Source organism: Lotus japonicus, chromosome 2 (assembly GCF_012489685.1).
Source record: "Lotus japonicus ecotype B-129 chromosome 2, LjGifu_v1.2".
Taxonomy (NCBI): Eukaryota; Viridiplantae; Streptophyta; class Magnoliopsida; order Fabales; family Fabaceae; genus Lotus; species Lotus japonicus.
Window position 1 is genome coordinate 90,741,844 of NC_080042.1, and position 24,694 is coordinate 90,766,537.

The window sequence follows — 24,694 nt, forward strand, 5'->3', positions numbered from 1 at the left end:
CAATTTTATTGAGAAGTGCAGAGAAAAGAGAAAAGGGCCACCAAATTTTTTTGTAGTGCGCACCTCAAAAATAATTTTTTTGGTAGTGTACCTCAAAATTAATATTTTCACACCCTTATTTTTTTATTTTTTTCCCTTAAAGTATCCCTATTTTTTTTTAAGTAACTTCCATTAATCAAGAACGGGGCAAAAGTGCCAATACATCATAGTCAATCAAAAGCATAACCTCAATCGGAGCCTCCTCCGCTCACACTACTGAACTGTAAGTGGAGGCACTATGAGCCAAGTAATAAGCAACCAAACAACGACAAACAAAAGATAAAAACACACTATCAATTTAGAAAGTTATGAAAGTGTAAGTGTTTTACTTCTTAAAGTTTAAGTTTCATAATTGTAATTTATAAGAAAAAAAATACACTCTTAAAAGTTCAAGTTTCAAAAGCTATTTCTTTACCTTTAGAATGTGAATTTCTGAAATTATATACGAAAGTTAAGTTCTCAAAGTGAAATTTATAAGATATTTTTTTACACTTCCGGAAGTTAAAGTTTGGAAGCTATTTTCTTACTTCCATGATTTGAACTTCTAGAATTATAAATTTGTTGCTTTTCGGAAAGTGTAATTTTTTTTCTTTCAAAACTACAATTCACAAGAATAAGATTTTACACTTTTAGAAGCTATTTTTACTTCTAGAAGGCTAAAATTTTAGCTTTTTAGAAGTGTAAATCTTTTTACCTTTGGAAGCTATGTTTTACTTTCAGAATTTTAACTTGTAAAATTTTAATTCAAGGATATTTTGGGCATTAGGCATTTTCAAAAAAATTATCAGCTATGTTTTGACAAACAATACCCTTTTCTTGTAAAATAAAAACAAAGAGTAGAAGTTTATAATTTTTGGGCTCACTTAGAAAGCCCAATAGTATTACTATGAGTCATGAAAAAAGCCTGGCCAAGCCATAAGCCCATCATGATTGAGCAACTTGTTGTGCAAGAAGAAGCAATAAACAAATGCTCCATAGCATGAAAAGAAAAAACAACAATAACAAAAGCACACTGAACAACACGAAGAAGAACACACTTGCTTCTTTTGTTAAACTTTAGAGAAGAAGAAGAGAGCGAGGTTGATTGAGCTTAGAGATTTGAATCAGAAGCAGAATGGCTAGGTATGACAGAGCGATCACGGTGTTCTCTCCCGATGGCCATCTCTTCCAGGTCGAGTACGCCCTCGAAGCCGTTCGCAAGGGCAACGCCGCCGTCGGAGTCCGCGGCACCGACAACGTCGTTCTCGGTGTTGAGAAGAAATCCACCGCCAAGCTCCAAGACTCCAGGTTTCACCCTCATTCCTTTCGATTTCCCACTTTTTGTAAATTGAGTACAAAATTGCACATCCATTTCCCTTCAATTGAGTTCGATTGCTCTGAAAATAGGAATGTGTTTATAGTTTACTTATAATAATGCAAAGTTCGTTTTGATAGTGAATATACATTTAATTTTGAGTCTGATGTATGATGTATCTGAAAGGTGTTGTAAAAATAGTGAGAATGAAGCATCAATAGTAGCCTGATACTTGTGAAATTACACTGTACATAAGGGTTTATTAGCTCAAGATTTAACCGGCACTTCGGGGAATGGTCCGGGTATGAGAATTGAGAATTGCGCGAAAAATATTTTGCTAACCCATCTAAGAAGTGGATGCAGAAGAAGTATATATTCCTGTTTAGTGGGTTGTTTGTGATTTTGAAAAATTAGGTTAAAGGGATAAGGTTAGGCCAAGTCAATGTATGCTGCTCTTGTTAAAAAGCATCCTGATGATGTGTCAGTATTTTGATTCTATGATTTAATGAGAAAATAAGGGCTTTGCGAATTGGGGTGTCTGATTTTTTACTGTGTTTTTTTTGGCAGATCTGTGAGGAAGATTGTAAATCTAGATGATCACATTGCCCTTGCTTGTGCGGGACTAAAGGCTGATGCGCGTGTGCTTATAAATAGGGCGCGTGTTGAATGTCAAAGTCACAGACTTACTGTTGAGGATCCTGTGACGGTTGAGTATATAACTCGTTACATTGCGGGTCTTCAGCAGAAGTACACTCAAAGTGGTGGTGTGCGGCCCTTTGGCCTTTCAACCTTGATTGTTGGCTTTGATCCTTACACTGCTACACCATCCCTGTACCAAACTGATCCTTCTGGTACATTTTCTGCTTGGAAAGCTAATGCCACCGGAAGAAACTCAAATTCGATTAGGGAGTTCCTGGAGAAGAACTATAAAGAAACTTCAGGTCAAGAAACTGTAAAACTGGCTATCCGAGCATTGCTTGAAGTGAGTACAGTTGTTCTTTTAGTTATTGTTAAAGAATACCTGAATTTATTATATTTATATAGGTTCTTTGTTGCAAACTTTAAGGACTTTTTTGTTGCCATAGGATATATAGGCACCGTCCTTCTAAGCTCTCTGCATGTTTCTGTCTTTTAATGTTGTTAGTGACTTGGGAGGAACTCTTAGAATCTCTTCAGTTTTTAATGTTTGCAAAATTAATGCATTGGGAAAAAGATAAAAGAAAAAATTACAGAAGCTATTAATTGGGAATTAGGGGTACTTTTAGATGAATTACCTACGTTTTTTAGAGATACTCATTCATATGCTTAATTTGCGGAGTTCAGATGCAGTTATTTTCTCCACTAGTTTAGACTAGTCTTAATTTGCCGTCTTCATACATTTGAAATCTTATCACTTTCTAATTTCAGTAGACAGGGTTCTTGCTAGATACAGAAATAAATAGTAGTTAATTTAGTGAATATGTTATACAATACAGAAATGTAGCTCTGTTTTTTCTTAAGCATTTATCTTTTCATAGGACTAAAGTTGAACTCTTGTGCATTGAGCCATTAATAGGGAAATCATCTATTGATTGCAAATAAATGTAGCAGAACGTTTACTGTTTGTCAATCCCACCATTGCTGAAACCCTATACTCTCTCAAATGACCAGACACCCCTCCCTCACATTCCCCTTTCCTATTTATAGGCAACATGCCTTATTCATTAACCCACTAACTAGCTACCATTTGGTTAACCAACTAAATATGTTATCTTAATGTACCTATCACATTCATGCGAAGACTTTCAATTACATTTTATGATATTCCATTGATATGTGTTTGCTAACTATCTGAAACGTTCGTTTTGTACTTGATGCAAGTAAAAATACCATACAGGGAAGTTCTGTATGTTCTATATATTATTTTGTACTGTATAAAAAACAAGAAGACTGTAATATGTTTATGGGGGGATACATTGCTTATTTTTGGTTCAAAAGATCTTAGTCTGGAAAAAATAAAGGTGTTAGTTAACAGTTTGTTGCAGATAGTGCAAAGAGTTGTCATTGTGCTTACTTCATGTGCACATTTTCCTTATTTTTATTTCTGTTTCTTACATGTGGATGCAAGCTGGTGTCCACTTTACAAATTAACTAAGATTATTAGGTATTATACCAATATTACATTGCTTATGGAATCTTCTGATACAATTTAGATGCTTAAAAGTATCACACCCTTTTATTTGCTTGAATGATGTAGTTTTGTGCTCAACTTTGAAAGAGAAGTTTATGCTGCTATACTCCACAAACTGTGGAGCTTAGTTCTCCCCTTGTTTTCCTACAGAATTTTTATTTAGGTTATTTTTGGCACAATATTTCTTGTTACAATAAACCATATGAGTGGTTAACAACACTCTAAGATTGCTAATGGGTTAACCATATATTGACGCAAACACTTAACTAGTTAATTGTTCCTAATGGGCAATTTATTTTTACAAGGAATTCCTAGCTGTTACCCGTCCTACATTTAGGGTGTTTATAGTTTATACATATACATACTTGGGAGAGGGGGCTATCCTGGGGGCAATATAATTATACCTGAGAAGATTAACAGTTGCAAGCTGGTCTTTCTGATTTGAAGAAAAAATATTATGGAAGCACATGGACATCTATAGTTCTATACATGTTTGTATTCAGAGACTTGATGCACATGTTGTGCCATTAACAGCTTAAGATAAAAACTTTGGCTTCGTGCTGGTACGCACATTAATACTTCAAAGTTCAATGTATCGAAGTGCTCAAATATGCAATCAAATACTGTAGTATATTCATGTTGCATCACTATGGTACTATTATGTGCTAGTAGCTCGTTAGACATTTGGAACTAGATGACTAGATCTGACAAATATACTTCCCTGTTGATTTTTCCTTGTGTGATTAGGTTGATTTTTCCTTGTGTGATTAGGTTGTTGAGAGTGGAGGCAAGAACATTGAAGTTGCTGTCGTGACTAAGGAGCATGGTCTGCGTCAACTGGAGGAAGCTGAAATTGATGCCATTGTTGCTGAGATTGAAGCAGAGAAAGCAGCTACTGAGGCCGCCAAAAAAGCCCCTCCTAAGGAGACATAAATTTCTGTTTCTTTTGCTCGGTATTACGAGAGCACTGCTCTAGATAGTGGCTGTCTACTTATTGAATCAAATTTTGGTTCCACTGTGTCTGAGAATGAAAAACAGAAAATAGCTCTGGGGCTGCAAAGAAAATCCTTTATGTGAGACATGATTTATGTTACTATGTTTAGTTTGTTAAGTGTACTCGCAGGCTGTTGGCCTTACTTAAAATGACTGCTTTATTGTTTATGGGTTATACAGTATAATATTTTTCTAATAGCATGTCCTTATTTGCCGACGTATGCTCAAAATAAACATGCAAACTTTTCTGATTATTTTTTGTCCCCTTGCTCACCTAACCTTCACATGATCTATACCTTGAGCAAAGATCTATGCTTGAAATTTGGACTTGCTCACATGAAAATGACTTGACATGTGTAGCAAAGTAGTAACAAGTGGACTCATCCATTTTCGTTTGCTTCTTCTGAGTTGGGACGTGAGAAGGACCGATCCCGTTTCCTAGTTGCAAACGACATCTCACACCTCACCGTTATCTCATTGTTTCCTAGTGACACACAATGCATTTATGTCTTAAGTGTTAAAAAATTCATAGGACACATTTCTCGCTTTCTCATATCACCACAAAAAATTTAAATGTAAATCTTAAAACGGTTTGACACTATTATAAAAAAGTTTCCCTACATTTCTCATAAAGTTACAGCAGAAAATTGCTGCCAAACACGTGTCGATCATATGCCATGTTGCTGGAATTCAACAATGATTACTAAATGAGAAAAACCAAATACTCCTACTTTGAAGGAAATTAAAACAATAAGGTAGTTTTCATGCATTTAGGTGATTATTATTATTTGTCTTTCCCGAATGTCTCTACCAAAAAAAGAAATTAATTGTAGTTATCCCTCACAATAAATGATTTATTTTGTAAGTAGTAGTAGTTTATTTAAAAGGAATTATTAATTTTCCCCGGAAAGGCTGGCGTACTATGCTTGCACGGTGTCATGATAATAAAAACAAAGAAACTCAAAAAGTGATTTGATGGTGGGTGAAGAAGAAGGTGACTTGGTTGTGGCATCTCCGCATCTCATCGAAGATTCTTCAGCCATTTGTGTCGTCGACATTTCTTGCGTGTCGTATCCAACAAACTCTAGGTTCGTTATCATCATCACCTTTCATCCCTTCAATTATTAGCTTTTTTGTTTCTTTCTCAATTCCCCTAATTCCATTCAAATTCATATTTCAATTTCATTTCTCTCTACCCTATTCCCCTTCTCGTTTCCCCTCCCTCTTCAATTTCAGGTATCTTCTTACCAATCATCTATATCAGTTTCTTATTAATTTCTCTTTTGTTTAATTGTGTTTTTTTTTCATGTTAGGTTATGGCCCGTGAAGATTCCGTTGCATTGATGGAGAACCAACGGGAATCTTCTGGAAGGGAAGGGAAAGGGAAACGGTTGTGGAAGAAGGTGAAGTACCAGCTCGTTGAGTATCACTCGTTGCCTGCTTTCTTGCGAGACAACGAGTACATTCTAGGTCATTATCGATCTGAATGGCCTATGAAGCAGGTTTTGCTCAGCATCTTCACCATCCACAATGAAACCCTCAATGTTTGGACGTAAGTCTTCAAACTTTGTAATTCAATTCAATAGATTCCTTATTCCAATGAATATTCCTTGATTTCCCTCCTATAAATTGATACTTGTAACTATATGTAGGTTGTAATTAGCTTTCTTTAGTTTCTTATATGATTTAGGGTCAGCTTATTTTTGCATCCAAAGATTTTCTAACATGCATACTTTATGAGATTTTGACTGTTTTATGAAAGGGCAATGCACTAAGCTCCCACTATCAATAACTGTGTTGAAGCAGGAAGGCAGTTTACCCAATCAGAGCTCTAGAAAATCAGTTCAAAGACCATCAATATCAATTTTGTTTCCTTTATAGTATTTATTTAAGATCAAATTGTTATTTTCTATTTTTCATTTTGAGTAGGGTTTATCCTGTTAAATAGATCTTTTGACCCTTTGAAAGAAAAATTTAAGCAAGATTGTCCATTAGTGAATTATATTAAGTTAGACTCCCCTATTTTCTTTATTTGTTGTTTTTTTTTACCCTTTCCCCTGTCTCTCAGGTAGTTGACTTAAATATTATGCCAAATGCCATTAAGATTTTGACTATATATTTTTTGTTTCTCATTCTTTGTCTCTTTTGTAAGTATATAGGCCAGACGGTGACATGAGTCATGAGCGATGTTCGGTTCAAAGAAATATGCATATTTTGAGTTTGTACTTTTTCTTGTTCTCGATCATAAAATGATAAAATGTTATTTCGTGCAGACATTTGATTGGGTTCTTCCTATTTCTAGCATTGACCATATACACTGCCATGCAAGTTCCAAATGTTGTAGATCTCGATTCACTGCATCATTTTCCGGACATCCTCAAGAAGGTAGACTTGCACAAATTACAATCAGAACTTTTGATGTGCCTACCTTCCATGCCTGATTTGCACAGACTCAGGGACGGAATCTCAAATTGGCATATTAAAGAACTTCTGTATAATTGTTTGCCTGTAAGCTTTTCCACTGGCAACCAGACTGATGTTTGTGTTCTGGTAATTACTTTGCAACTGACTACTAGTCCCACTCCTCTTTTTTCCCCTTTGTTATTAGGGGAGAGGCAGTGTTGTGTTAAACTAGCTCTCTCAATGATATATCAGCACGGTTTATTTTCTCTGTTTCTATTCTTGTGGATTTCTATCAGCAATACTGATCGATAAACAATTTGCTGGAGTACAAATTATATGAGATGTATATTTCATCTGGGTTGGATAGAGTAAATGATATGGTAGAACAAATTCTAAAACTAAATCTTAAGAGTTAAACATGGTAGAGGAAAAACTACTGAATGATGAATGTATAATGTCATTTTGTGAATAATGTCCTATGCCTTCGTTCAGGATTAAATATTTCATGTTTATCAATTCAAAGTTTTTCTGTACCTTTGTTTTATTCTTCTTTTTCCATTGATGCTTGACTAGATTTTGGGAGACAATGCAACTTTGCTTATTTTTTTGTTGATTGTATGCAGCATAATGTAAAGGAGGACCTGGCAAACATAATAGCACCATTGATGATTAGACCAATTACAAGGTGGCCATTTTTTGTATTTCTAGGGGGTGCCATGTTTTGCTTGCTGGCTAGCAGTTTTTGCCATCTCCTCTCTTGCCACTCTGAGCGCGTATCATACATTATGTTGAGGCTTGACTATGCTGGAATTGCAGCCCTGATAGCCACCTCTTTCTATCCTCCAGTATATTACTCTTTTATGTGTTATCCATTTTTCTGCAACCTTTACTTGGGCTTTATTACTCTATTAGGTATAGCCACCATCTTAGCTTCTCTCCTTCCGGTCTTTCAAACTCCAGAATTCCGCACCTTCCGTGCATCCCTCTTTTTTGGAATGGGATTGTCTGGTGCAGGACCAATTCTGCACAAGCTTTTTCTCTTCTGGGGCGAACCTGAGGTATTCCATACAACTGGTTATGAGATTCTGATGGGTGCTCTCTATGGACTTGGAGCACTGGTTTATGCCACTAGGATTCCAGAACGATGGATGCCTGGGAAATTTGACATTGCCGGGCACAGTCACCAATTGTTTCATGTATTAGTTGTGGCTGGGGCTTATACTCATTATCGCGCAGGGTTGGTTTACCTCAGGTGGCGCGACCTTCGAGGCTGTTGATTTGATGAGCAGATTGACGGTTGAGTACTGTTGTTGTTATATAGCTGGTTAAGTATGTGCAAGTTTACAGTTTTAATTGGGGATGTTTTTTCTTTAAGTCAAACTTGAAGATGTTTATGTAAGTGTAACTATAGGTATTATGTATATTCACTTAGAATCTACATGCAGGTCATTAGGTCAACAATAAAAACTTCATGAGGGAAACAACTTCCTCTGTTTATGTTTGTGTTAGCTGATGTTTGTTTTCAGTTTGTAAACCACTGAATGGATTTTGTCTTGGGCCGGGTTGAAATTATCTGAGACGAGATGGCAGGAATGGCCCAACCTGATTGCAGTTCATGGACCACATTATGGTGGTCCACAGATGTCCCAATATTGTGTACGGATACAAGCGCCATTATATTTTGGCAATCTGCACTATAATCTCAAATCTTTTATGTAACGCAATGGCTTAATATGAGGCAGAGCCACATAAATCATTTAATTTGATGGGGATGGAAATTTTACATGAATGAGGTGGCTACAAATTTGCATGTGAATGAGACATATAAATGACATGAGTGATGTTATATTCTCGTGCAAATCCTCCTCTCCCCAACAGATTTTAATCCTGTAGAGAGAAGGTCCAATTCCTAGATAAATTTTATTTTTGCCATGTTTTAGTGGTAATGATGATATTTTATGTGTCGCGTTATCACTTATAAAAGTAAGGATAAAACTTAGATCAAGTTCCTTACCTCCATTTCAAATTTTGACAAAAAAATCTTAATAAATGACATTTATATTTATAAATAGTTGCACATGTGACATCACATGATTGGTAAACTTGATAAGATGAATTTAAGGAACTTGATCTAAGTTTAAGTTTCTCCCTAAAAGTAATTCATAGAAAGTAAAAGTTTTCACTCCAAAATAATGAGACCAAATCTAAAAAGTAAAAAACAAAGGGAAACAAAACTAAAAAGGCAATATATCAAACATTTACTTACGTGTCTGGAATGTGAGTAGCTCCTATTGTTTATTTAGTGTTTCTTGCTTTATATATTCATATGAGATTCTTTGCCTCTTTGGTAAAGGAGGAATTCATTTAAAAGATAAGTACTGAGTGTGTTGTTGTTTACCAGTTTAGCTTTTTTGGCGTATTATCATGGGATTCTTTAAGACGCATGAAAAGGGAGGAGCTTTAATTAGTGCATGATTGAAGGCAATTCTATTTCTTATACACATGAATCATTTCGCCGGCCAATAGACTCTGTTACACGTCGTGAATATTGGGATACCACGTAGCTTCTTTTTTCTTCTCATTTGGAAAAGAAATGTGGAAGAAAAACAGTAGTTCTTTCTTTTTTGTCAATGGAAGAAAAAGAAAGTGAAATGGCAGAAAAGATGTTCCTCAAGTTGAAGGCAACCGCATCATCGTTTACGGGTTTTGTGGACCTCTTTGAAAAGTGACGAGTCCATTTGTTGTATCTATCTATTCTCAGCACCCTCCTTATCATAATTAATTCCAGATACTTAGCTAGTTTTTCCTTGTACACCTTTTGGGGTATTGATTGTATCATTTCATCTTGTTGCCTTCAATAAGATAATTCCCGGCTGAAATGCCGGAGCCATCTTCTAATTGATTGTATGATAGAGTAGAATTGTAGACACCTATGGTAAGGACTTGAGGATAGATCCACGACTATCAATTCCCTCATGTACAGTCAATTTTTATATATTTATACACATTTTTTCAACTATTTCATTTTTACTCACTTTTTTTTTTCAATTTCGTTTCTCTCTTTTGGATTTCTATTTTCCTGATCGAAGTCCAAGTAGATTTCATGTGTGAGTGGTTTTTTTCGCATGTGTAGTGGCGACACAATGCAGTCTTTAGGCCTTAGGGGATCAATTTTATGAAAATGATAATTGTATATATAAGGACACACACTCGTGGAAAATTTTACAGTATACTATACTCTATAGTCTATTATACTCCTTCCATCACTATTATAATATGTACTCCATGTTAGTTATCTTTACTTTTTTTTTACTATTTAAAATTATAGAAAATATCAATTGTTCCCTAATTTTACAAAGGGGACAAACCGAATATTCAGTTTTACGGGAGGATTAGTGGTTGTACTCCACCTTATTATTTCATTAATTTTTTTTTATTTCTAAGGTATCCCACGGGAGAGCCGTGTTATGGGTGACCTTATTGCACGGTTCAGAGAGCACTTGTGTATGTGATGCAAGAAAGGTGAAAAGAACCCTATTTAGGGAGTGCAATAGAGAACCTGAGATCCGATGCGAACAATCAGTCGAAGGAGCTTAGAGCTGGCATAATGTTAAGTGAGTATATAAGCTCTAAGATTAAACTCTTGACTAAATATTTAAAAACTTAATTATCTAAGTATTGTGCTAGTCTCATTGGCACACACTACCTTATTTTAAATAGCATTTTTTTAAGCTATATAAATATGTATGGATAAATACTACTTTTTATATTGCATCATCTTTTGTTTTATGGGAATTTTCCTTTATGCATGTCATTTATGAGAATCAAACACCCTGGCCCATTATATGGCCTTGCTTGCTTTTCCTATTCCTGATTAATCTAGTTAAGACTTAAGAGGAAAATATTTTTTGTTGAAGACTAATTTCCACCAACGCCAAGATAAATAAAGACAAGAAAAATTAAAAGAAAAAACTATAATTAAGGATCTATGATTTACTCAAAGTACTATCATTTTCCTCTTCGTTTTTACATTCATTTTTATCCATCTCTCTTCTCATTCAATTATATCATTTATCACATTTCTTATTTCATCTCTATTTAAAAAAAAATTAGTACTCTTAAAGAATGAAGTCTTAGATACTACTTCAACTCATATTGCGACATAAACTCAGGTATGGTTGCTTATTCATATTTTTTCTCCTTTTTCAGAATTAAAATAGGACAAGAAATTAATTACTGACGAATTTTAGTACTACATAAAGCAATTAATAATAGGAGGCAAATTTTGTGGTGCCTCCCAATTTTTAAGGGTGTGGTGCCTCCAAGCCTTATAGTGAATAGGAAGCTGCCATGTGTATTATTTTTTTCAAATTTTCGTAATTCCTTCATATATCAAATGTTTTTTTGAAAATAAAAAATTATTTTCATTTTAATTTGAGAGGGGTCTTTTAGCAATTGTTTGAAAGTTACTTTTGTCTGATCTTTAACCTTTTTTTTTAAATCATCTTTAACCTTAAGTGAGAATTTTTACCTACCAAGTGCTTATTCATATTCAGATTTTATCTTCATCTTCATTCTTGAACCCACCTTCATCCTTGAACCCTAATTAGAGCTTTGTCATCTTCCACACTCCAAATTCTATTCTTCATCTGTTATGATTCCATATCACTGATTGTCGTTCACCAGTCACTGAAAGTTACTTCTCATTGTTCGCATTTCGCATAGTAGAACGAAGGGAGAAGAAAAAAAATCAGATCTGGGCGAGAAAAAAATCAGATCTGGGCGAAGGGAGAAGAACGAAGCGACGACGGCACCAGAATCAGAGAGGGTGAGTGACGAAGCTGCTGGAACAGGGAAAGGGAAGTGATGGCGGCGCTGCAAGCAAGAAGTGGTGGTAGCCGCGTTTTAGAGAGAACGAAGGTGACAGCGGCATGGTTCAGGGAAAGAGAAGGTCGCGGTGGCGGTTTAAAATTGGGAAAAAAGGAGGTAGCGGCGACGGCGGTGCGCATTTGGGGACTCAGATCTGTAGTGAAACCCACTTCTTCTTTAACCCTGATTTGCCATGAAATTCACTTCTTCTGCAACTATCTTTGATATTTTCCTCCACAATTAAGGAAATGAAAGTGCTTTTGATTTAATCTGTGATATCTAATTTTGATGATTAAGGAAATAGTGGGAGAAGGGAAACAAAATTAAAGATTAGATCTGCTGAGATTGTTGAGAGAAGAGGTGTTTGAGGACTAAGGGCCATTTTCAATGAATATATTAATTGAGGACTACTTTACTGTGATAATTGGTTAAATGAGGGACCTGACAACAAATTAATAAACATTTTATTTTTATAAAACCATATTTTCTGAAAATCATTTTCTATTATTTTAAATCATTTTAGAATAATTGAAAAGTCAACCTTATTTAATACATGCCACATTCTTACTGGTCCAAATAGGCAGAGGCACCATACCTGCGCCTGGGAGGAGGCACCACATAAGCGACCATAATAGGATGAGCAATTTAATGAAATGTCCTATAAAATGGGCAGAGTGTACGAGATGTTTGTGTAGTTAGAGAAAGGGACCGTAGAAGTTGAAAGAGATTTCATGGAGTTTGGTGAAGCCAACTGTCGGCCACATTCCACGTGTCTATAACAGCAAGAACGGTCTGTGAATTTCCCAAATCGGAACCAACCAACTGCTTTCATACAAATTAAATTTCATTTATTTTCTATCTGCCTGTTACTGTATGGAACATTTACCCCATTTATTTATATGAATATTGCTTATTATTGTTTTTATACCCCTAATTCATCAAACTACAAAATAATCTGTTTTTCCAATTTTAAAACTATTAAACATTTTCATAAATTATTTCATTCAATATTACTACTATATGTAAATATTTGTGTCACCCAAAAATAGAGTGCACTTTAGAGATCAATCATACTACGAAAAACAAGTTAAACCATAATAATTTTTTTAACAAAAATTGATACATCTAAAAGTTAAGCTGCATTTGTTAAAGATTGATCACTAGACCTTCATCTTCCAAAGATATGAAAAGTAATTAGAATTATAATATTAAAATTTAAAAGCAGAACGACTCTTTTCATGTTCAATGCTCATAATTTTTCATATATCATCATTTATCATTAAGATTTGAAGTCATTAAATTAAATGAAATATTGATATTGAAATAATAAAAAAAAAAACAACAGTGGAAATCATTATATATGCTTACACTTAAACTAAGAAAATCCTCACACACACCATCATTCTTCCTATTATATCTCTTACAAGACCAAAACAAGCATAAATAGGGAAACTGTTTAAGTATTTTCTTTGGTTAAAAAAATGGTAGAAACCTCGAGACTACCGGGTAAAGCGTCAGTGGCATGCTGAGGAGGTTAGCAGAGACTCACTCCTGAAAGGGAGTCGGGAGATCTCCCTGAGGAAAATTGCCCACCAACTAGGATTTTAGTTATCCCATAGGAATTCGAACCCTCAACCTATAAGAAGGTGAGAGTTAAACCTGAAAACTGAAGTTATGTTGGCACTGTTTAAGTATTTAGTTCATGGTATTCTTAAATAATGTATATGAAAAAATTATTAAAAAGGACTTTGAAAGAAACCTACTCATGACTAGTCTAATATGATTTACGAGCCTTAATCTCATGTTGCATTGGAAAAACAAAATTCTCTCGAAAGCACTTCTTTGACTTCCTGGTCCTGGCTGTAAGAATTTTGCTTTTTCTCATCCCATGTGTAGTATGTTACATAGGCTTCCTATTAACACCTCTATTGTTTACTACTCCCTCCGGTCCTATTTATAAGCAACAAAAAAAAAAATTCACATAATTTAAAAAATGTAGTAAAACTAGATAAAATGCATTAAATTTGTCTTGAATCAAAATAAACTTCCAAAATTACCCTTTGTTATTCATGTTGGAAAGTGGGAAAGAGAGAGAATAATTAATGAGACACATTCTACAAGTTAGAATTAATAAGGGCATCATTGGAAAAAAATAATTAATATAATTCAAACTTTCATTTGGTTCTTATAAAAAGGACCAAGATTTTTCTTCTCTTTCATGCTTATAAATAAGACCGGAGGGAGTAGTAGTACATGATTTCATGCATGTTGAATTGAAGGTCTAAGGTGCAAATCAAATATACCCTCAATCTTTTCTTCAAGATAGTACATTCAATCACCGGATCCTATTCACCAAATTGGTATTAGACTATTAGCTTCTAGCTAGTGTGTCGTAATTTCATTTTCAAGTTGCCCCTTCCCTTCTTCTCCTCCATCCATATCTATCCATCACCATCATCACTCATCAGCACTTGATCAAAACAGAGCAAAGAATATTAACACTTTACTACCCTTGAATGACGAGAGAAACACTTAATCAATGTTTTGTCGTTACCCTATTCTTTTTCACCCACATCTTTTTCCCTGTTCACGCTCTCTTTATATCAACCACATTGCGTCTCAAGAATAGATACGCACCCAACACATAGCACCATTTTTACACTCCCTCTCTCCCTCGTTTCAGAAGCGTGTTACTTTTTCCATTCCAGTTCACAGTTCATTGTCACAACCTCTGCTAATTTGAATCTTAGCGAAGTCACCCACACATTACGACGAGTGTCACCACCACCACCACCGCCACCTTACTACCACTACGTCACCCTGTAACAACCAATTAACCCTTCCACTTCCTTCCAATTTCCACCACCGCTATTCATCACTTTACTTTCCTTAAAAATGGTTGCATCCTCTGAACTCCCTCACCATCACCAAACCACTCTCATGGCAAAATCCACTTCCAGAAATGGTAACACTAAACCCACCTCCTCTACCTGCCTCTTCCTCGGAGGAGCATTCTCCGCTCTCCTCCTCGTCTGGGGGCTTTCCTCCGTCACAACCCCCATTCCCAACCAAAACAACCTCAATCTCACCCCTACCGAAAACAACGCCGTCCCCACAAACCCCACTCCCGATCTCCGCTTCGACCCGCCGGACCGGACCTTCTACGACGACCCGCAAATCGGTTACACCATGGACAACAAGGTAAAAAACTGGGATCAAAAGCGCCAGGACTGGCTGAGAAAACACCCTTCCTTCCTCGCCGGAGCGAAAGACCGGGTCCTCATGGTCACCGGATCGCAACCGTCACCGTGCCGAAACCCCGTCGGCGACCACTTTCTTCTACGATTCTTCAAGAACAAAGTGGACTACTGCAGAATCCACGGCTTGGAAATCTTCTACAACAACGCCCTCCTCCACCCTCAGATGTTTGCATACTGGGCAAAATACCCGGTGATGCGCTCCGCCATGATGGCCCACCCGGAAGCCGAGTGGATTTGGTGGGTCGACTCAGACGCACTGTTCACCGACATGGAGTTCACTCTCCCCCTCCACCGCTACAACAACCACAACCTCGTCGTCCACGGCTGGCCGCAGCTCATCCACGAGAAGCGGAGCTGGACGGGGCTCAACGCCGGCGTGTTCCTCATCAGAAACTGTCAGTGGTCGTTGGATTTCATGGACGTGTGGGCCAGCATGGGCCCACAAACTCCAAACTACAACAAATGGGGTCAAATTTTACGGTCAACGTTTAAGGATAAATTCTTCCCGGAGTCAGATGATCAGACGGGTCTCGCTTACTTGATCGCGATGGAGAAGGAGAAATGGGCGGACAGGATTTATCTAGAATCTGAATACTATTTCGAAGGTTACTGGGAAGAAATCGTAGGTCAGCTTGAGAATATTACGAAACGCTACGATGCGCTTGAGAGGAGGGTGCGTAGGTTAAGGCGGCGTCATGCTGAGAAAGTGAGTGAGAGTTATGGTCAGGTGCGGGAGGAGTATTTGAAGGATGGTGGGTTCGGTAAAGGGAGTTTGAGGAGACCGTTTATTACGCATTTTACCGGTTGTCAACCGTGTAGTGGGAAGTATAATGAGATGTATACTGCTGATGATTGCTGGAATGGGATGAAGAAAGCGTTGAATTTTGCTGATAATCAGGTGATGCGTAAATATGGTTTCGTGCACACGGATTTACTGGATAATAAGGATGTTTCTGCTGTACCTTTTGATTATCCCCAAACTGATGACCTGACTCTTCACTCAGGTAACAACAGATTAAATTAATCAAATCAATATCATATGATATGAAATGTGGGATCCATATCCAATTATCTTGGCCAATGTCCACTCAGATTCTGTATGTTGTTGTTATAGTGAAGTTTTAGTGTTATTATAATATTGCATTACACTATAGTATTAGTATATTGTACTGTGTACTTTATTCCATTCTGGCATCTTGCTCTTACTTAGGGAAGGGTTTTTGGTCAGACTTTTAGTAAAGGATTTTGGCAAATACTTTCATTAAATATTAATTTAAGAGCATTGCACAAACGGACGGATAATTATATTCTTCTCGAATCCCTATAGAACACACAATGTTGGTGGGTGGGTAATCATTTCCTCTTTGACTCGTTTTTGTCTTAATCGCAAGTATTAAAGTGAATACACACCTTATGCGTTCAATTGTGGGTAATCATTCCTCTTTTACTCCTTAAACGGTTATACTCCCTCCGGTCCTATTTATAAGCAATAAAAAAAAATTCACATAATTTAAAAAATGTAGTAAAACTAGATAAAATGCATTAAATTTGTCTTAAATCAAAATAAACTTCCAAAATTACCCTTTGTTATTCATGTTGGAAAGTGGGAAAGAGAGAGAATAATTAATGAGACACATTCTACAAGTTAGAATTAATAAGGACATCATTGGAAAAAAAATAATTAATATAATTCAAACTTTCATTTAGTTCTTATAAAAAGGACCAAGATTTTTCTTCTCTTTCATGCTTATAAATAGGACCGGAAGGAGTACCATTGTTTTAACTTTTAATTAATTTACACTACTATTTTTCTTTCATTTCAATTTTATTTTACTTCTTCACATCACCTTAACACTTAAACGTGAATACCAATAAAATTATGCAATTTTGAAGCTAGCAGGTAAAGAGTGTTTCCAGAGTGCTTAGAGTCCCAAATTTAGGAGAATAATTTTAAATTATTTTCATCAATTTTTAAAATACAGTATGTTTTAATTATTAAATTAAATAAATAATTTTTTTGAAATTATATTCTTAACATACTGAGTACATTACTTTCTTGTTTAACATTTTTTACCAAGTAGTAAAACAAATATTGAGATGACGTTTTAGATCAATAACTTCAACCAAATTTTAGAAAAATACTTCCAGTATTCTGTTTTTTAATCTTGACCTGACCAATATTTTCCTTAACAAAAATTACTTAATATTTTTATTATAAGAAAGAAGATGGAATGACAGAAATTTGTCCTAACATTATTTTGGTAATCACTTGCACGGAAGCTTTAACTGGAAAGCATGTGTGTAAGTAAAGGATTCAGCGGTACAATGATAGCAAAAATGAATGAAAATGTTACTAATAAAGACGAATAGCTAGCAACCGGTGAACATATGAAAGAAATGTGGTTTATGTGAGGTCACAATATAAAGGTAGGAATGTGTACCAAGTTATAGTTATCCATTGTCGCTCAACCACCATGATTTCCAAATAATTAGAATCTACCTCATAACAATGTTTGTCAAACAAGCAGGGGAAGATTAATAAACCCCTCATAAGCACACACAGTGCATTAAAATAAAACAACCACAATGCATAAGTTTTTTTTTACATTACCACATGTATACTCTATTGAGCTAATCTTATTGGACTCGAGTGCGGTAAAAACTAAAAGTCTCTTCAATAATACGTTTCATAAGGATCGACATTTTAACCATAGGGGTTCAAACAGTTACTATTAACTCTTGGGACGGACACTCACGAGTCTACAATAGTACATAAATTTCTTGCTCACTAAATAGACGAATTTGCTTGTGGGGTACTGCCTATTTCTCTAGCCATGGCTTCTGAACTCGTTAGTTGGGGAAGCATTTTCTTGTGGATCTTATAAATGTCACATTTTGGACCTGCAGTGTGAAGGACCCACTGAGGCCTAGGTTGGGGAAACTTTACAGTGGCCCATTAATTAAGATTGGCAGATGAAGCATGTGCATCCATCCAAAAGTAATCATCGGCCCGTATTATTTGTCGGGGGTTGTGCGCACAAGTTATCAAAACTGTATGTATGTCAATACTCATGCATATGTTTGGATACTCAGTAAATTTTCATGTTTCAAAGAGAATAGATTATAGGAGAAACTACTTTTTGTCTTAGTAGCTTTTGTGGTAGTAGGATTCATTCTGGAAGGCATGAATATGAATCCAAACACGCTATTGGTCACTATACCCACAGTGAGGCTTACATGAGGCAGTTTGGCGAGTCCTATTATATCCACCTGTTGCCTGTTTTTCCCATTTCCTTTCATTGCTGGAAATGTTAGATGCATAGCAGAATAGAAGTTTTAATCTAGAGGATATTGCTATATCAAATTTTTGGTGTATCCAAGATCAAGATAGCTCCATAAATTTGTGGATAAGGAAGGTATATTCCAATTTTACTATTACTCAGTAGTACCTAAAAAGCATCATGTTGAATGGAACTACAACTAACTCCCCAAATCTCCTCGAGGTGTAACAAATTCTTGATGCGGAAGGTAGGAGAAAGAGAAATCAGTTGTAACTGAAAACTGACTAAAAACTAAATTGAATTGATGAACACAAATGTACAAGTGTTCTTCTTATATACAGATGATGAACAAACAAAGGTAAAGCAACTAACTCAACCAACTAGCTTGGTTAACTAACCATAACTAACAACCATACTAACTAACCTAAGGTTGAGAGTTAAGTAAAAGTATATTAACTATTTACTATATCTAATAGTCCCCCTCAAACCGGAGAGTGTATGTCACACAGTCCCAGTTTGGAGCAAATAGATCGAAATGGAGCTGGTGTTAATGGTTTAGTGAGAATATCTGCAAGCTGAGAAGATGAAGCAACTGGAAGTAAGTGAACCAATCTTTGTTGAAGCTTCTCACGCACAATGTGACAGTCAAGCTCAATGTGATTGGTCCTCTCATGAAAGCTTGGATTATGAGCTATATGTAGAGCTGACTGGTTATCACAGTAAAGAGATACAGGTGAAGTAGGTAAAGCTTGAAGATCCTTCAAAAGATAGCTCAACCATTAAACTTCACACACTGCTGCTGCCATTGCTCGGTACTCTGCTTCACAAGAAGAACGAGAAGCAGTATTCTGTTTCTTAGATCTCCAAGATATCAGAGAAGACCCTAAGAACTTGCAATATCCAGTGATGGACTTGCGGGTGTCCACACATCCTGCTCAGTCTGAATCACTAAAGGATGTGAGGACTGTTGAAGAAGTTGCTGGATAAAAAAGACCACAGCCAGGGTTACCTTTAATGTACTTGAGAACTCGATATGCAGCTGCTTCATGAACATCAGTAGGTGCAGACAAAGACTGACTCAATTGATTAACTGCAAATGATATATATGGATGTGTAGTGGTTAGATAAAGAAGTCTTCCAATTAAACACCTATATGATCCCACATATGAAAGTGGAGTTCCTGAGGTAACACCAATCTTTTGAGAGTGATCCATTGGTGTTGAAGCTGGTTTTCCACCAAGGAGACCTGAATCTGAGAGTAGCTCTAAAGCATACTTGCGCTGGTTCAGGACAATGCTTGCTTGAGACCTTGCTATTTCTAAGCCTAAGAAGAATTTGGCCTCACCAATATCTTTTATTCGAAACTGAGCATGTAAAGATTCCTTGACTAAGTTTATCTCAGTCATGTCATTCCCTGCTAACAACACATCATCTACATACAGTAACAAAGCAGTGAATGATCCAGTGGTTGTTTTCTTGGTATACAAAGTGTGATCAGCAGAACTTTGTAAGAAACCAAGAGCTTGAAGAGCTGTGCTCAGAGTGGTATACCACTGTCTACTAGCATGTTTAAGGCCATACAATGACTTCTGAAGCAAACATACCTGATTAGGCTTGCTTGTGTGTAGACCTTGAGGCAATGACATATAAATTTCTTCTTCCAAGGTTGCATGTAGAAAAGCATTATCAACATCCAGTTGATGCAAAAACCACTTATTGATAGAAACCAGAGTAAGCAGAACTCTCAGGGTTGTCATCTTGGCCAATGGGGAAAAAGTATCTAGGTAGTCTATCCCTTCAACTTGTGTGTAGCCTTTCACAACTAACCTTGCTTTGTACCTCTCTATTGTGCCGTCCTGTTTATGTTTGATCTTGTAAACCCATTTACACCCAATTGGTGCTTTGTCAGCAGGTTTATCTACCAGGACCCAGGTGTTGTTCCTTTCTAATGCTTCTATCTCTTGATCCATTGCTTTTCTCCAACATTCATACTTAACTGCCTCTGAATATCTTGTGGGTTCAACAGTTGTAGTAATATTCATGATGAAAGAACGGTATGAAGGAGCTAAATTGACATAAGAAATGACTTGAGATAATGGATGAGAGATACCTTTGCTTGTGGAGTGATCTGGCACAGCAGTAGAGACATTAAAGGTACAATGAAAGTCTTTCAAATAGGATGGAGGTCTTCTAGTTCTAGTTGAAATCCTTTGGGTATTGTCCTGTGAAGAAATAGGTTGAATGGGTTCTAACTGGTCAACAACATTGGGTGCAGTGTCAGTGGGACCTAAGAACTCTTCATTCAAGAAATTGGGTTGGGGTAACACAAAAGGCTCGGTTGTATTTCCAGTTTCAGTGTAAGCTTGGTATGGGAATATGTTTTCATGAAAGACAACATTCCTAGAAATAGAAATGTCTCTACACTTTAAATCATACACTAAATAACCCTTGGTTCCTGCTTTGAACCCTAGGAAAACACACCTTTTAGCTCGTGGATCAAATTTAGTCCTGTGACTTGACAAGGTAGAAGCAAAGCAAAGAGAACCAAACACTCAAGTGTAGTCAAATCTGGTAGCTCCTTATGAAGCAGTTGAAAAGGACATTTGTTGTCTAAAACTGGACTAGGAAGTCTATTGATTAAGTAGACTGAATGGATAATGGCATGTGCCCAAATTTTTTTAGGAAGATGTGCTTGAAAGAGCAAAGCCCTATCCACATTCAAAATATGCTGATGTTTTCTTTCAACAATGGAGTTTTGTTGAGGTGTCTCAACACAACTAGTTTGATGAATTATCCTTTTTGTGGCATAAAACTGATCTAAAGCAAACTCTTTGCCATCGTCACTCCTAACAACTTTCACTGTTGTATTATATTGATTGATTACTAGAGCACAAAACTCCTGAACTAGGTTTCTTACTTCAGCCTTAGACTTAAGTAAGTATACCCATGTATATCTAGAGTAGTCATCAACTATGGTTATAAAATAGGTATAACCATGTAAAGAGTGAACAGAAACAGGGCCCCAAATATCCAAATGAATAAGCTGAAAAATAGCAGTAGAAACAGATGTACTAAGGGGAAAACTCAATTTCTTTTGCTTTGCAAGAGGACAAATATCACACATAGTATCTTTTGTACAATATACATATGGAAAGAGGTCATTAATTGATTGACCTTTGACAAAAGAGAGGTGGCCTAGCCTATAGTGCCACAAATTTTGTACACTAGACTGGAAAACACAAGCTAAACTGTGTCTATTTACAATGGTAGGAAATGAAACAGATTCACAAGTTTTCAAGGGATCTACAGTAGTATTTGTACTGGTATTTACACTGTCTGAATGTGTAGCTGGAAATGGATGTACAGAGGCTTTGTTGAAGATGTATAACCCTCATCTCTCTACTCTAGCTGTGCCAATCGTCCTCCAAGCATTGGAATCCTGAATTAAACAAACATCAATTAACAGGCTGGGTGAGGTTGTTAAAACTAATTGAAGCAATAGGAATGTTAGGAACACTCATTTTGACACTTTCTTTCTATTACTATTTCTTTGATTAACTAAAATTCGTGAAGTCTCATCAAACTGATAGTGAATCTCATATAATATTTTAGACCCTACATCAATTTTAATCAGTTAAAGAGAGAATATTAGAAAAAGAGTGTAGCTAGCATTTCTCAATGAATCAAATCATGTATAGGCAAAAAGATAGTCAAAATTATTGTATTGGTTTGCTTGTATAAAAGACATAATAGATAAATACGGTACTAGACTACTAGTATATTGTATTAGTATATTGTACTGTGTACTTTATTCCATTATGGCATCTTGCTCTTACTTAGGGAAGGGTTTTCGGTCAGACTTTTAGTAAAGGATTTTGGCAAATACTTTCATTAAATATCTTCTACTCCAACTTACAATTCAAGGATTTAAAATCACTGTTCATGCACCAACTTTTTTTTTGGTATAGGAGAGTATTGGGCCTGCCAGTTTCGTAGGCTGCCTTGGGAAACAAAGCTGTTTTCCAATCTTAGGGTTAGGCACTCCAAAACCTCCTGCTGAATCACGTGCAAGCTCCTCTACATATCAACGTCATCCTCTGTGTTTCATCGTCATGCTCCAGAGCCTCTGGCTGTTCCTTCCTTAGCTCTGAAATCGGCTATCTACAGCTGGATGCACCATGGTTATATACAGCACATGAACCCTATCACTTTTCTTTCGTGAATTCCGCCCACCTTCGTCCCACCACTGCCCATCGTTCTGCACATAATCTCCTAGCTATAGCCAGCTCTGCTTCGTCCTTCCTACGCCCTATTTCAAAATCCAGCTGTGAATTCTGTAAGACCCGGTTTTATGGCATATTATTTTAATAATAATATTAAATAATATTCTGTGAATTTCTTGTGCTATATGTGATATTATGCCTTTTAAAAAGGGTAATTAATTTTTAGAAACAATATTAAGTCTTAGAAGCCTCTAGAAGTTGATGTGCGCAACGATACGAGCATTTTGACTGTAATATTGCTAGGGTTCTGCGACGATGACTTTTAGGTCAAAATCAGCCCGACAGGAGCAATGAATTGGCGAATCGAGTTGACGAGGACGATTTCGTGGGCCACACCTTATGGGGAGGTGCTGGACATGGTTTTAAGAATATTCTATGAGGGAATATTCCTTACTTTGGTTTTTGAAGGTTTTATTTAAATAAAATGAGTTTTTATTTAAATAAAATGCATTTAAATAATTTTAACCCATGGTTTAATATCAAAATTAATTCTGGAAATATTTTTGAGGTATTATGGAGCTGATGCACTAATTTTTGGGGCCAAAATTATTGATAAGGATTTTTTATTTTAAATTTGAAGTTTTGATGCATTTAGGAGGAAAATTGTGCATTTAATGCATTAATTATTTTGAGGTTTTTATTTAAATTATTATTTTAAATATTTTTTGGAGAAAATATGAGCATGAAGAGTGTGTTGGGGGGCCAAGGCTTGTGGAGGAAGGAAAATGAGACTTTTGCAAGTAATTTCCTTTTCTAGCTAGGTTTTATGAAGAAGAGATATTAGGGATTTTGATTCTTTGACTTTCAATTAATGGGGGATTGATTTCTGAACTTTTAAAACCTCCAAGGATCTTTTCACATCTGATTTAAAACCCTTTGGATTCAGATTTATATATTCTAAAAGATGAAGGATTTAAATGATAGTTTTAAAAGGGATTTAATTAGGAAATAAGCCAAATTTTGAGGACCGAATCAAGGAAGGTTGGAAGAGTCTATAAACCCTAAAATGGGGTGGAAATTTCATGGGTTTGGGCTTCTTCTTGGGGAGAAAGAAAAGCATTTAATGCTTGGCTCTCACCCCTCACTATAAATAGAGCATTTCCCCCTCTCATTTATTCACACGAAGAGCTCTCATCTCCTCTACATTTGCGTGAGCTCTCTTTCCCTCTCTTGTCTTTCTTTTAATTTTCTTGTTCTTAGGTTTGTTTAGTTTCTAAGCCTTGAGCAAGGTCATTCTCAATATGCTCTGTGGTTGCAGCTTAAGCTGATCTGCCAAATCCAGAAGAGAATGACTTTAATCAAGTTGCTTAGAAATGTTTATCTATTTGAGGGTTTTCTTAAAGAAGTTCTTGATGTTATTATTTTGTTCTTATGACCTTCAAAGAAAGGATTTTATAAAGGAAGTTTTGATCTTGGGAGGATTGAATCTATGCGAAAATTATGTTTTTCTTCGAAGGTTCTTCAAGTGTTCTTATGATCTTCAAGCAAAATGTTTTAGAAAAGAATGTTTGATCTTAAGAAAGAAATGATTTTGGATTTTCAAGGTTTTGGGGGGGGAATTTCGTGATCAACAAGGGGATGGGCTTATGATCGATTCGATTGTCCGATTAGTAACGTTACTCTGTCCATTCGTTGGTAGGAAATTTCCAAGTGTAGATCTAGCTTCAAGGAGCAACCCGAGACTTCTAGGAAAGCGTACCTTTGAGGTAAGGGCACTTCGGCTATGATACTAGGACTATCGATGATATATGTGCTAGATATGTTATATGATGATAATGCAATAAATGTTAGCTAGTATTATTATGAACATGCATATATGCATGCAAGTTACTATGTTATGGTATTTTGTTCATATGAGATGAACGTGATAGGCTTAGGCCTAGTGATGATGACTGACTTGCATGGCATGCATTACTGGGCTTGGTTGGTCACGACTAGTGAACTGGACTGGGCTAGTCGATGGTGACATTCAGGGGAGGCCCTGAATAAGGACGAACGTGAAACGGCAGTGCGTTGGAGAGGTCCAACCCCGATCATCAAGCTGTTGGGCAGCGGTGCGTTGGAGAGGTCCAGCCCCGATCGTGGAGTCGTGTTCGTCCATC

The 24,694-nt window shown here is 36.3% G+C and overlaps 3 protein-coding genes across 6 annotated transcripts; all 3 read left to right on the top strand.

Moving 5' to 3' along the window:
* Positions 1 to 1,026: 1,026 nt before the first annotated feature.
* On the top strand, positions 1,027 to 4,713 carry LOC130740931 (proteasome subunit alpha type-7-like). Its single transcript, XM_057593661.1, has 3 exons — positions 1,027 to 1,326; positions 1,901 to 2,315; positions 4,275 to 4,713. Exons 1-3 carry the CDS (start codon positions 1,154 to 1,156, stop codon positions 4,434 to 4,436), a joined length of 750 nt encoding a protein of 249 aa, XP_057449644.1. The 5' UTR covers positions 1,027 to 1,153; the 3' UTR covers positions 4,437 to 4,713.
* Positions 4,714 to 5,415: 702 nt separating this feature from the next.
* On the top strand, positions 5,416 to 8,424 carry LOC130740932 (heptahelical transmembrane protein 4-like). Of its 4 annotated transcripts, none has more exons than XM_057593662.1 (4): positions 5,416 to 5,584; positions 5,810 to 6,048; positions 6,770 to 7,046; positions 7,523 to 8,424. In XM_057593662.1, the coding sequence occupies exons 2-4, from the start codon at positions 5,813 to 5,815 to the stop codon at positions 8,174 to 8,176; spliced, it is 1,167 nt and encodes a 388-aa protein (XP_057449645.1). In that variant the 5' UTR covers positions 5,416 to 5,584; positions 5,810 to 5,812; the 3' UTR covers positions 8,177 to 8,424. The 4 variants fall into 4 exon arrangements, with proteins under 4 accessions (XP_057449645.1, XP_057449647.1, XP_057449648.1 ...); XM_057593664.1 differs by having other exon boundaries at positions 5,429 to 5,584; positions 6,770 to 7,004; XM_057593665.1 differs by having other exon boundaries at positions 5,429 to 5,584; positions 6,770 to 6,881.
* A 5,832-nt stretch (positions 8,425 to 14,256) lies between these two features.
* Positions 14,257 to 16,164, top strand: LOC130740933 (galactomannan galactosyltransferase 1-like). Its single transcript, XM_057593666.1, has one exon. It carries the CDS (start codon positions 14,664 to 14,666, stop codon positions 16,050 to 16,052), a length of 1,389 nt encoding a protein of 462 aa, XP_057449649.1. The 5' UTR covers positions 14,257 to 14,663; the 3' UTR covers positions 16,053 to 16,164.
* Positions 16,165 to 24,694: the final 8,530 nt, after the last annotated feature.

Coding starts and splice junctions, on each gene's coding strand:
- LOC130740931 (XM_057593661.1), top strand. CDS start 1,154: ATGGCTAGGTATGACAGAGCGATCACGGTGTTCTCTCCCGATGGCCAT. Junction 1,327..1,900: donor GCCAAGCTCCAAGACTCCAG/GTTTCACCCTCA, acceptor TTTTTTTGGCAG/ATCTGTGAGGAAGATTGTAA. Junction 2,316..4,274: donor CTATCCGAGCATTGCTTGAA/GTGAGTACAGTT, acceptor TTGTGTGATTAG/GTTGTTGAGAGTGGAGGCAA.
- LOC130740932 (XM_057593662.1), top strand. CDS start 5,813: ATGGCCCGTGAAGATTCCGTTGCATTGATGGAGAACCAACGGGAATCT. Junction 6,049..6,769: donor GAAACCCTCAATGTTTGGAC/GTAAGTCTTCAA, acceptor TATTTCGTGCAG/ACATTTGATTGGGTTCTTCC. Junction 7,047..7,522: donor AGACTGATGTTTGTGTTCTG/GTAATTACTTTG, acceptor GATTGTATGCAG/CATAATGTAAAGGAGGACCT.
- LOC130740933 (XM_057593666.1), top strand. CDS start 14,664: ATGGTTGCATCCTCTGAACTCCCTCACCATCACCAAACCACTCTCATG.